The following is a 13,460-nucleotide window of genomic DNA, read 5'->3' on the forward strand; positions in this document are numbered from 1 at the left end:
GATACTTGTTTAGATATAAAGTTTTAACTAGTCAGTGGCCATGCCCCTGTGATCTCTAGTGGACAAACCAGAGGCTCTCTGTCGACTGACTATCCAGCAGATGGACTGGCAATCACAGAGAGGGACAACAACGGCAGACACTCGTAAATATGTAAAACCGCAATTTATTTTCAAATGAGCGGGTTTTCATGTTCAAAGTATGAGCAATTTCTATTTATGTAGTGAATCCACTCTTGAGTTTCCCGTTCTTGAACTGCCCCACCCCTTTCCTTTGTCTACCAAGCTGTCATATCGGTTTTGTATGCTAGCGACTTTTTCTTTGTATCATGTAGTAACCAACGTATGACCTAGTGTGTGTGTGTGTTTATTTAATTCTGTGATTGATTAAGTTAGTAAGTAAATAAATAATTAAGCCAATTTGTATATCGCTGATTCATGATTCTATGCTAGGGTTCCTGCAGATATCCAAGGGTTTGCGACGTTCAGTAATGAGACTGATGAGGTAAAATTCATTAATAAGTGGCTGCTTTGATGAGATAAGAAAATATCAGGAAATTGACACTATAAACAACATGTTCCCGTGGTGCCCCGACTTCCTAGTTAATTAAAGTTGCATGATTAGTTTAATCGCGTAATTAAATTACACATAGAGAATTGATTTGATAATATACAGTCTTCACATTTAATGATAGTCAACGACACAACAGGAATGTGTATCCTACTTACTGGTTTCCAAATGACTTTTTCTTGCCAATGTTGTCCTAAATGTATTTCGTAAGGGTGTAGTCTTTGTTGTATTACTTTGTTTAAGGGTTCCATTCAATTAAGTATTATTTATTATTGTTGTAGGCTACAACAGTATGGTGAAAGATGAGGCCCCCAAGGATTCCTGTGAACTGGGATGGATAATTTTACCTTGTAGCCTAGTAGCCATGGTTTCTCTTGTTAGAATAGGTTTGAATGAAACATTCATTTATTTGCTCAGATTAGTCTCATTGTGATTCAAATCTCTTTGGATAAAGAGGCGAGGGCCAGTATTCTCTAACAGCAGGAGTGATAATCTCAGATCAGTTTAGCCTTTTCAAATCAAATTTTATTAGTCACATGCTCCGAATACAACAGGTGTAGACCTTACAGTGAAATGCTTACTTAGGAACCCCTAACCAACAGTGCAGTTTTAAAAAAATATGGATAAAAATAAGAGATAAAAGTAACAAGTAATTAAAGAGCAGCAGTAAAAATATAACAATATATGCAGGGGGGTGCCGGTACAGAGTCAATGTGCAGGGGCACCGCTTATTTGAGGTAGTATGTACATGTAGGTAGAGTTAATTAAAGTGACTACGCATAGATGACAACAGAGAGTAGTGGTGGTGGTGTGGTGAGGGGAGGGGGGGGGGGGGCAATACCAATAGTCCGGGAAGCCATTTTATTAGATGTTCAGGAATCTTATGGCTTGGGGGTAGAAGCTGTTTAGAAGCCTCTTGGACCTAGACTTGTCACTCCGGTACCGCTTACCGTGTAGTAGAAGAGAGCACAGTCTATGACTAGGGTGGCTGGAGTTTGACAATTTTTCGGGCCTTCCTCTGACGCCGCCTGGTATAGAGGTCCTGGATAAGCAGGAAGCTTAGCCCCAGTGATGTACTGGGCCGTACACACTACCCTCTGTAGTGCCTTGCAGTCGGAGGCCGAGCAGTTACCATACCAGGCAGTGATGCAACCACTCGACTCTATTCTCGATGAGAATAGTGGCATGCTCGTCCTCTTTTTCCTGCAGTCCACAATCATCTCCTTTGTCTTGAGAGATCATAATGAATAACATCAAAGGGGACAGGAGGGACCTGATCCTAGATCAGCACTCTTACTCTGATGCTTCATGAATAGTTTACAGGCCCTGGTCCAAGATAACGAACTGCCAGCAGGTGTATGTGTAACAGGTGTCACTGTTGTATCCTAATAGTGTGTTTCTAATTTTAATCCTCCACATCCTGGGTGCGAAAAAATGTAGGCCCTCTTTGGTGGTCAGTGCTCAGCTCCCCCGCGACCAAAACGCGCGTGACCACAGATCATTGTTGTTTCTACGGGTGACTATAAAGTCCAAACATGTTCCTGTTTGCCATCAAACGGCGATTTTACTAACGGGTTGTTTTCGTTCTTGCCGCAGAGCGCATCAAGTGGTTAATGTCAGGTGGTCTGACCCACCGTCGCTATTATAATTGAGAGCTTTTCCAAAAATGACGGATGCAGAAATAACGTTTTTACCGGTGGGGCAGGATAATGAGAGATTCGGAAGTAACCTGCTCGACAATAAAAAGCTGACCCGCCTATACTGCATGAATGGCGGACATCATCTGCAGATTCTCCCGGATGGGACCGTGGAAGGCAAGAGGGACGAGAATGACATTCACAGTAAAAACAGAAATACTATAATATTTCAGTTTATTTTGTTTATCAAATGAACAAAAATACTACTGTATGTAAATAATACAAACATCTGTTATTAATTCGGCTATTATTTAGTTTATTGAATTGTTCATCCAATCAAGAAGTTTGTATTTATCTGCATAATTAACTTTATATTCAACTGTAATACATTTATGTTGATGCATGCTGTAATGGTTTGCAAAAGTTCACAATCGACCTAAAATAATGGACATTTCCAGGCTGTCAAACTTCAGTAAAGATAATCATCAGTCTCCCACACTAAGAATTTTCCATAATAATTGTATGGCTCAATATCAAGGACAGTGTGGGTGTGAATGACTGAAAACCGATCTCTATCGTGATCGGAATGTGTGGGATATATTTAGACTGTAACAACACCGCTGTTTATGCGCTGTCTGAAAATATGCTGACAGAGAACACTTCAGAAATACTCTTGCAGATTTGCAGACAATGTTATAAGTAATACGTTACAGGTATTAAACGCTCCCAGTTGCATAACGTCTAGCATTCATTCTGAGGCTATTGAGATGACCGTTTTCTCAAAGCAAAGTCTCTGAATGTTGCACAATGACATGATAACCGAATCTCGACGACAACAAAAGTAGCTAACCCGTGTTTGAAATAGTAACCAAATTCCAGCATGCTTGTCTATGTCACTTAATTTCGGGTTGTCCTTCTAGTTTGTGTCTATTTGTTATCGTGTGGAATTTTATTTTTAAGCGTGGTTGGAATGCTTGTCTTGAACTTATTTTGTTAGTTTGTCCTCCTGTGTGTGGGGGGCTCTGTCTTTGTCAATCTGACGTTGCCTTGTACCCGTTCCTTGCCTTAGCGGTCCTGCGGGTGAAATCTGTGGACCGTGGTGTGGTTGTCATCCAGGGGACAGAGGCAGGACGCTACTTGGCCATGAGCAGTGAAGGAAAGCTCTACAGTTCAGTGAGTATTAAACTGTCTGTATGACCCCGTTGTCATGATGACCTCTTCACCCTCCCTAACTAACCTAGCCATAAGTCACAGAAACAGTGCTGTTTTAACATTGGTGTCAACACATTCATTTAGGATCGTGATAGGAAACATTCACAATTATTATCCTTCAAATAATTATTTTACATCATTCAAACTGTTTAGGACTACCTATAGCCTTTTAAAATGTAACTTTTATTTAACTAGGCTAGTCGGTTTCAAACAAATTCTTATTTACAATGACGGCCTACCCTGGCCAAACCCGGATGATGCTGGGCCAGTTGTGCGCCGCCCAATCACAGACAGATGTGATATAGCCTGGATTCAAACCAGGGACTGTAGTGACACCTCTTGCACTGAGATGCAGTGCCTTAGACCACTGCACCACTCGGGAGCCGACCCCCAGAACCTTACCAATCTGTTTTTGGATTACCTATAGCCTTTGACCACCCACAGGTAATCTAATCAACGATCAGCATATGCTTGTGATGACTGGCTTTCTGTCTCTCCCATATAGTCCACAGTAACTGATCAGTGTTATTTCCTGGAGAAGATTGAGGTGAACCACTACAACACCTACCAGGCCCAGAAGTACCAAGACAGGAGTTGGTACGTAGGACTGAAGAAGAACGGGAAACCCAAACTGGGCTCCAGAACCCACATAGGGCAGAAGGCCATCTTCTTCTTGCCACGGCGATTGGAGGGCACAGGGGAGTGAAGGGTGTAAAGCCAGGGGTGGATCTGAAATGGCCAAATGTAGTACACTATATTGGGAATAGGGTGCCATTTCAGACACATCCATTCCAAGGTGCTCAGTGGGAAATTGCAGGCAAACAGACAGGCTAATCAAACAGTATTTTACATGTAAACTAAGTACTGAAGCTTGTGTTACAGGTTATAACAGCAGTTATGCTTTCGCCGTACCTGTTATAGATGCTGTCATCTGTATAAACTATTATAAGCTATGTGATGGACATCTGACTGGTAGAATCATGCTAAAACTCAACCAAATTAAGCATTCCACTCCACACTATAACTGCAATCTACTTTATGCTGCTAACTAGACATCTAGAATGTATATCTTTGTTGATGACTGTTGCCCACTGTAGCTCAGTTGGTAGAGCAGGGTGTTTGCAATGCCAGGATAGCGGGTTCGATTCCTGGGACCAGCCGGACTTTAAAATTTATGCACACATTACTGTCATTCTTTTTAGATAAGTGTCTGCCAAATGGCATATATTTAAATGTAATATTGAATCATGACAACACCAATGATATGTAGCCTATATATGGAAATATGAGTAGTGTATCTCACCAGGCAATTGTTATAGAAAGCTGATGGAAAATATCACATAATGTACATTGAAAACCATTTTTTAAACCTATGGGAACTGTAGCAGTTGGTGTCGTCATTGTGTCTTTCAACCACAAGGTGTCAGTGCTGCACAACATTTTACAAAAAGCCTTAAATCTCTGGCAAAGCCTGCACACAAAACCTGGACCAGAGATCAATCTTGCTTTTGAAAGTGACATTTATTAGACATGAAGCTTTTTTACAGTTTAAAACGATATCTCATAATAAAATCCCAAGGATGCGGCTGTACTATTTCACACAGAGGATCAGAGAGATGTGTGTCTAAGGACTGGGTTTGGATTGTAGCTGTGCTGTACTATTTCACACAGAGGATCAGAGAGATGTGTGTCTAAGGACTGGGTTTGGATTGTAGCTGTGCTGTACCAGTCCACATTAAGGGCTAAGCAAGAAATCTAAACAACTGGTTTAAAACAGACTGGCTGGCATACAGGGGGATGCAACAGAGCATGTCTGAGATCATTTACAGTTAACAATATGCCAACAATTTCCTAAAGAGAAAGATCGACGAGTACAATTGCTCGTCTTCTTACTAAATCGAATTAGTACGGTCATAGACCAGTCATAAATTGCCATTTCACCCTTATGAAAGCTGTATACTCACTGAATAACTACAGGTACTACCATTTGGTTGTGTATTGTTGATTTCATTGGGAGGAACTCCCTGGCGTTTTATTATAACGTTTCTAAAAAGTGCACCTGCTTACATTCTCTGATAGCATTATAGTTTTTCCATACGTAATGGTTATTTTTCTACACAAAACTCTATGAGTTGTACAACAAAAAGACACTTTGGACAAAAATCTTTACCTTAAGATGTGCACATAGGATACCTTATGTTTGAGGTAGGTGTGCATATAAAAAGGTAGGATTATGTCTTATAGGAATAATTCATGACAAATTTTTAGCAACGAACTCTGCCCTCTACTGGCCAGAAATAAGGGCGATGCTTCATAGATGAAGCCAACAGGCATAGCGCATTATTACTTGTGATAAGCATGTATAAAATGCCAATGTTTTTATTACAAACTCAGAAATTGTAAAACCATACGTGAATATTTTTTTCCCCCCCATCTCATGACTACTATGAACATAAAGGTGGTACAAGTGCTTATGACAAGTGCTTATAATGCATTATGACTGCATCGTAATGCATTACACCTGTGGGCTTTGACTAAAGCATTAGTGAAATAAGACTGATCCCTTGAGGTGCAGATGCATGCTAGTACACTACCATCAAATTATATAAGGCATTACACATACATTACAGACTGAAAAATTTAAAATAGCACTTAACATTCGCCACTAATGAGTACATACTATCATTTATCCATTAATTACATTTTTTCAAAATAAAACAAAACAATTGGTGTATTTAATTCCTGAATGTTACAAGAGTTGTAGTCATCAAGATTGTGTTTTTTCCCCCCTCCATCCTGCCATGTCGTGATGCTTATCTGAGTAGTTTGGTTTTAGACTTCTGCTGTTTTGTCGGTATGATGCTTTTCAAAACAACCAGGATTCTCTATCCAGATTCAGGGACGTTGTGTTTATTCAAAAACCGGCTGTGAAAAGTAAACAGGAGATAAGTTAATGGTGGAGATCAGCATCTCTGTAGAGAAAGGCTGGTTTACTCTGGACCGTGTTTGTTTATGGTATATTTACAGGTAACCAGACTACATTGGAAGGAAACTAGTGAGTGGAGAAAATCTATATGAGTTGATAGATTACTAATACTTGTATTTCTTAATAGAGGACCAGGCTTATGATTTGATAAGGTCGTATTCTGCTGTAACACAGGAATGCTGTGTGAATTAGGGCCCTTCACCTTCAGTAGATGAACAGGACTCTCGTTCGGGGCAGTGTGGCGTAAGTAGGGTCGGCCATTTTGCGAACCCGGGAGTAGTTGACGAACCCTCTGACGAACAGCATGAAGCCTGGAGAGTCACGAAAAGACAACAGCATCCGTTCCGTGATTATCTTTCACACATTTCATACACATTAATTCATTCATCCAAATAAAGAGCTCAGACGTACGCTTCACTTACCCAAAGCCAGGAACACCCACCACAACCAGTACTGACCATCAAAGTAGCCGGGGAAGTAGGTGGAAAACTGGAAACGTTCAAAAGACAGTAAAATAACATTAGGAGGACCAGTCGTACACACAGTAGCATTCCAAAGCATTTAGGGCTGGGCTGGAACAAAAGCCTGAACTCCCCGTAGTACTGCAGGACCAGTGTAGTAAAGAACACCGAGGCGATGTGTGTTGATCTTACCCGGACTATGAGAACCCATTTGATGAGAGACAGGCCAAACCCAGAGATGGCGCCGTAGCGGCCGGCTGCAGAAGTGGTCAGACAGAAGGACAGGAAGAAACCGATCCAGTTGAACAGGAATGCCACTGGAGAGAGGAGAGGACAATTAACCAATCAATCAATTAATCATAGATCACCAATAAGAAGAGGCTCATCAGTTAACATGCTTGTCGTTCACCACACATAGACCATGAGGCTTTGTGAAAGATTATACAACAGCTTTTCTAATTGCACAAAATTCCACTTTATGAACCGGTTGGACAAGTCCCTGGCTTGGCTTATGACAGTCCCTGGCTCGGCTCGGCTCAGGACAGTCCCTGGCTCGGCTCGGCTCAGGACAGTCCCTGGCTCGGCTCGGCTCAGGACAGTCCCTGGCTCGGCTCGGCTCAGGACAGTCCCTGGCTCGGCTCGGCTCAGGACAGTCCCTGGCTCGGCTCGGCTCAGGACAGTCCCTGGCTCGGCTCGACTCAGGACAGTCCCTGGCTCGGCTCGGCTCAGGACAGTCCCTGGCTCGGCTCGGCTCAGGACAGTCCCTGGCTCGGCTCGGCTCAGGACAGTCCCTGGCTCGGCTCGGCTCAGGACAGTCCCTGGCTCGGCTCGGCTCAGGACAGTCCCTGGCTCGGCTCGGCTCAGGACAGTCCCTGGCTCGGCTCGACTCAGGACAGTCCCTGGCTCGGCTCAGGACAGTCCCTGGCTCGGCTCAGGACAGTCCCTGGCTCGGCTCAGGACAGTCCCTGGCTCGGCTTATGACAGTCCCTGGCTCGGCTTAATGTCGTTGCTTTGTTTAGTGTACCCATGACCCCACGAGATGCAGACAGACATCGTCTGTCCAGAACAACAACTACACTGTACAGGAAACGGAGAGAAGACTTACTGAAGAAGGTGAGCATAAAGATGCCATCATTCCCTATGCGCAGCTGGTCAGCATCGTCAAAGTCATCCTCCTGACAGGAGAAAAAGGAAATGTTTTGGTTGTCAGACACCTTCCAAAGATGATGGTCAAAATGTGTTTATTTAGGATGCAGGCTCTCACAATGATAAATACTAGTGAATCTGGAGTTATCAACGCCTGAACAATGAATGAATGAAAACCGCTGTGAAAGGAGGACAGACATACCACGACCCTGCCAGGGACCAGAGGGACACCGGTCTCCGCTTTGGTCCTCTCTGCTTCATCATAGGAGGGCAGTGTGGTAGCCACGTTGTAGGACGGGGGGTTGGGGAACCTGCCTGCATCCTCCTTGTAGTCGAAGAACGCTGCAGGGGAAAAGGTGCAGAACACGTGACGCAGCACATTACGGTTGGCTAGTAGCAAGGTGAATGTTGGGAGCTCACTAAAAACACCAGTTTGACACTGTAGCCTTTTCTTTTCAGCACCACAATAACTATATTACAATATTACATTCCTGACTTGCATCTGAATCCGTCCTCAACCCCATATGAGATGAGTCAATATATTGCAAGTTACTGTGTGTAGTGCTATGGATGGACAGAGGCCAATTACCTGCGTTGGCAGCTGAGATGCTGCTGTAGGGGGGAGGGGCATCCAGGACAGCTGCTGGCTCCTCCTGAGGGGGTTGAGCTGCTGCTGGCTCCTCCTCATTCACCAGCTGGATGCAACACACACACACACACAGTGGGATGATGCTGATGTTGCACTATTCTGGCCGTCAGACAAATGTGGGATACACATAAGGCAATTCTAGGTCGTGTGGCATATTTTGGTTAAACTATCCTCAATTCAATGGAATTGCAACCCTCTGCATGCACAGTGCATTCTTCCATCACATGTACAGCTGATTCTCATGATCTTGCACACTAATGAGATGCTATTGAGCCCACACTACTACACTGTCTGAGCCAAGGACTACATGCTTTCTGGTAAGTTTTGATTACAATACCGGGTGGGCTGAATATATTTTATACGATTTTTTGTTAAATAGTAGCCTACAACAAAGTGTGTTTAAATAATTTCTAACTTAACAATTTCTGCTAGTTCGTTTTTGCTACCATGTGGGTTTTACATGGCTTGAGCCTGCTAACTGAGTAGTGTTAATTCACCTGTTTCCATACATGTTTCATCATTTTTTTTAAAATTATCTTACAAAAGGAGTTGTTTAATCTAACGGCTTAACTATTTATCTGTACATGGAGTTGTATTTTGTATTTTTTTACCATTTATTTTCTAATCTTGACAGGAAAACATTCTGATATGTGGAGACATTTCACTGCAGCTCATATAGAAGGAAAAGCTGTATACATTTGCAAATACTGTGCCAAATCAAATGTGAAGAATGCAACAAAGATGCTTAATCATCTGGCCAAGTGCATAAAGTTCCCTCAGCGCTCACAACAAGCAACCTCTGACAAAAGTCCCTCTAGTTATATTCGAGGTGAAAATGATGAATCAGACACCTTATCGATAGCAACAGCTCATGGTCCTCCTGGAATTAGAATTTTTTTGACTCAATGGAGGAACGTAGTCAGACAAATGCTGATGAATATCTTGTTCGAGCTGTGTATGCAACTGGTTCACCTCTGATGCTCACAGGCAATGTGTATTGGAAGGAATTTCTGAATGTTTTTCGCCCAGCATACACCCCTCCAACCAGACATGCTTTATCTACTCATTTGCTGGATGCAGAGTTCAACAGAGTTCAAACAAATCATAGCGACAGCAGACTGTATTGCAATCATCTCTGATGGGTGGTCGAATGTTTGTGGGCAAGGAATAATTAACTACATCATCTCCGCCCCTCAACCAGTATTCTAAAAGAACACAGACAAGAGACAGACACACCAGTCTCTACATTACAGATGAGCTGAAGGCAGCCATCAATGACCTTGGACCACAGAAGGTATTTGCACTGCTGACAGACAATGCTGCGAACATGAAGGTTGCTTGGTCTAAAGTGGAGGAGTCCTACCCTCACATCACACCCATTGGCTGTGCTGCCCATACATTGAATCTGCTCCTCAAGGACATCATGGCACTGAAAACAATGGATACATTCTACAAGAGAGCCAAGGAAAATGGTCAGGTATATGAAGGGTCATCAGCAGCAATCTACCTCACGAAGCAAAGTGAGAAGAATAAGAGCACCACGTTGAAGCTTCCCAGCAACACCCGTTGGGGTGGTGTTGTCATCATGTTTAACAGTCTCCTGGAGGGGAAGGAGTCTCTCCAAGAAATGGCCATATCACAGTCTACCGATATGGACAGCCCCATCAAGAGGATCCTCCTGGATGATGTATTTTGGAAGAGAGTGGTAAGCATCCTGAAACTTATAGCAGTAGCCATTGCACGGATTGAGGGAGACAATGCCATCCTGTCTGATGATTAGACTCTGCTTGCAGATGTAAGAGAAGAAATCCGTACTGCCCTGCCCACTTCACTGTTGCTCCAAACAGAGGAAACTGTAGTTCTGAAATACATCAAAAAGTGTGAAGACTTCTGCCTGAAGCCCAAACACCCTGCAGCGTACATGTTGGACCCCAAGTATGCTGGCAAGAGCATCCTGTCTGGTGCAGAGATCAACAAGGCCTATGGTGTCATCACTACCGTGTCTCGCCACCTTGGCCTGGATGAGGGCAAGGTTCTTGGCAGTCTGGCGAAGTACATTTCCAAGCAAGGGCTTTGGCATGGAGATGCAATATGGCAGTCGTGCCAACATATCTCATCAGCCACCTGGTAGAAGGGACTTTGTGGATCTGAGGCTCTTTCCCCTGTTGCCTCCATCATCCTCCAGACCTTGTTTGGGAACACACACACACACCAAAGCACGCCACAGGCTGACCAATACAAGGGCTGGATTTTTTTTTTACCATCCGTGCAAACTTGAGGCTTTTTGAGCCTGACAAGCCATCCTCAACAAGGTCAGAAAGTGACAGTGAAGATGAGGTGGACATTGAGGAGGTCCAGGGACAAGACATGGAAGCCTGAGGGGAAGCCCACCAAAGCTTTAGTTTCTAGACTATCATTTTACAGATGTATGTTGAAAACATTTTTGGGAGATGTGATGGATCATTGGAGATCATTCAATATTCCCTTTCTTTTGTTGTTCAGTGAAATCATCCCGTGTGAAGAGTCAACTCATTTAATTCATGTTCAATTCGTAACTGAAATTCTTTTATTTTTCTATTGGAATCATTTTATAATTTGCAATTATGTCTACTTATGATGAGGTAAAAGGTTTATGTTTCTGTCTCCATAAGATATGGAAAGAATATCCAATGCAAAAAACATCTCCATTTAAATGGCATTAATATTCATTTACATATATTTCTGTTAATTCCCACAAAGTTTCCACCTCTGAATATTCCCCAAAATGTGCAACCCTAAACATGATATTTGAAGGACTACCTCATTTCTGTGCCCCACACATACAATTATCTTTAGGGTCCCTTATTCGAGCAGTGAATTTCAAACACAGATTCAACCACAAAGACATGGGAGGTTTTCCAATGTCTCACAAAGAAGGGTACCTATTGGTAAATGGTTAAAAACAAAAACATTAAACAACAAAATAAAATAAAAAAGAGACATTGAATATCCCGTTGAGCATGGTGTTAACTACACTTTGGATGGTGTATCAATACACCCAGTCATTAAAGGTGCAGGCGTCTTTCCTAACTCAGTTGCCGGAGAGGAAGGAAACCATGAGGGTAATGGTGACTTTAAAACAGTTACAGAGTTTAATGGCTGTGATAGGAGAAAACTGAGTATGGATCAACATTGTAGTTACTCTACAATACTTACCTAATTGACAGAGTGAAAAGAAAGCATAAACAATATTCTAAAACATGCCTCCTGTTTGCAATAAGGCACTAAAGTAGGGCTAAAACTGGAATAAAAAAAATGGCAAAGAAATTAATTTTATGTCCTGAAAACAAACCATTATGCTTGGGGCAAATCCAACAACACATCACTGAGTACCTCTTCGTTTTTTCAAGCATGGTGGTGGCTACATCATGTTATGGGTATGCTTGTCATCAGCAAGAACTAAGGTGTATTTTTATGATAAAAAGAAACAGAATAGAGCTAAGCAAAATCCTAGAGGAAAACCTGTTTCAGTCTGCTTTCCAACAAACCCTTGGAGACAAATTCACTTTTCTGTAGGACAATAACCTAAAACACATGGCCAAATATACACTGGAGTTGCTTATTAACATGACAACATTGAATGTTACCAGGTGGCCTATTTGACAGTTTTGAATCTGCTAGTAAATATATGGCAAGACTTGAAAATGGCTGTCTAGCAATGAGCTTGAAGAATTAAAAAAATATTAATGGTCAAATATTGTACAATCCAGATTTGGAAAGGTCTTAGTGACTTCTCTAGAAAGACTTACAGCTGTACTCACTGCCAAAGGTGAATATAACATGTATTGACTCAGGGGGTTGAATAATAATCAAATATTATTATATTTTTTTTTACAAATGTTGCAAGTATTTTATGTAGATCATTGACAACAAAATGTGGGAAAAAATTAAGGGGTGTGAATACTTTCTGAAGGCACTGGATACGTTTTTGGTTGTTGAATCAATCTTATTTCAGAATATTTAGGCGAGTTAGCTGGCTAACTAATTGATCCTGCTTTGTGGTATACCTCTGTGGCATTAGCAGATTGGTTCTCGACACCTATCAATGAATGTAGGCCTGCTAGTAGCGTGTTCTTGTGCAATCTTGATAGATTTTATCACTACTATGATTAAGGTAGCTAGCAAGGTATCTAGTTAAACTAGATACTATATATAGTTAAACTAGATACTGGTAGGTATTTAACTATGTTAGCGGCAACACTATTTTCCACGGATTAGCCTGTCCACGGCCTATTAGGGTGGGACATGTCAACAGTTAGGTCGTCATAACAAATGGGCCTGTGGTCCGTCCCCCTGTAGTTAGTTAAATGAGTCATACTAACTAGCTAACTACACTTAACTACCATAAACGAGGTAGCAAGCAAACGTGTTAACCGTAACTGTCAAGTTAAAACGTTGAAGACACAAATGAGCTACAACGTTAGAAAAACTGGGCCCAAAGTCACAACGGCGTTTCGTTTTCCAATGCTGTCTAGTTGAGCCGTAAGCGAATTTTATTGGTTAAAATAAAAAATAAAACTTACCTCCTGATATCTAACGTTGCTGATTTGCTCGGCCATTCCTGAATGGACGTTGAGTGTTTGAGAATGATCACTTGTTTGGCAAACTGTGAGCTGAATGTAATATTGATACGCTAAGATTGAAAGTAGCACAGCTCCGCCATCTCCCCTTCCTTCCAGGTCTGGTGTGTTGTTCCGCCCCTTGCACTGTCACGTGACCCCGCCGAACCGTCAGCATAATGAAAACACCACGTACCCAGCTA

General features: G+C 42.2%; 2 protein-coding genes across 4 annotated transcripts; one reads left to right on the plus strand and one right to left on the minus strand.

Moving 5' to 3' along the window:
• Nucleotides 1–1,693: 1,693 nt before the first annotated feature.
• On the plus strand, nt 1,694–5,741 carry fgf1a (fibroblast growth factor 1a). 2 transcript variants are annotated; one of them, XM_021561783.2, is made up of 3 exons: nt 1,694–2,382; nt 3,275–3,378; nt 3,923–5,741. In XM_021561783.2, exons 1-3 carry the CDS (start codon nt 2,235–2,237, stop codon nt 4,121–4,123), a joined length of 453 nt encoding a protein of 150 aa, XP_021417458.1. In that variant the 5' UTR covers nt 1,694–2,234; the 3' UTR covers nt 4,124–5,741. The 2 variants fall into 2 exon arrangements, with proteins under 2 accessions (XP_021417458.1, XP_021417457.1); XM_021561782.2 differs by having other exon boundaries at nt 2,029–2,409.
• On the minus strand, nt 5,417–13,425 carry n4wbp5 (Nedd4 WW domain-binding protein 5). 2 transcript variants are annotated; one of them, NM_001124387.1, is given in 8 exon segments: nt 5,417–6,342; nt 6,606–6,714; nt 6,826–6,892; nt 7,057–7,181; nt 7,970–8,039; nt 8,213–8,352; nt 8,600–8,705; nt 13,222–13,377. In NM_001124387.1, coding segments are annotated over 7 exon segments (651 nt in total). In that variant the 5' UTR covers nt 13,258–13,377; the 3' UTR covers nt 5,417–6,342; nt 6,606–6,607.
• Nucleotides 13,426–13,460: the final 35 nt, after the last annotated feature.

This window comes from Oncorhynchus mykiss, chromosome 14 (assembly GCF_013265735.2).
Source record: "Oncorhynchus mykiss isolate Arlee chromosome 14, USDA_OmykA_1.1, whole genome shotgun sequence".
NCBI lineage: Eukaryota > Metazoa > Chordata > Actinopteri > Salmoniformes > Salmonidae > Oncorhynchus > Oncorhynchus mykiss.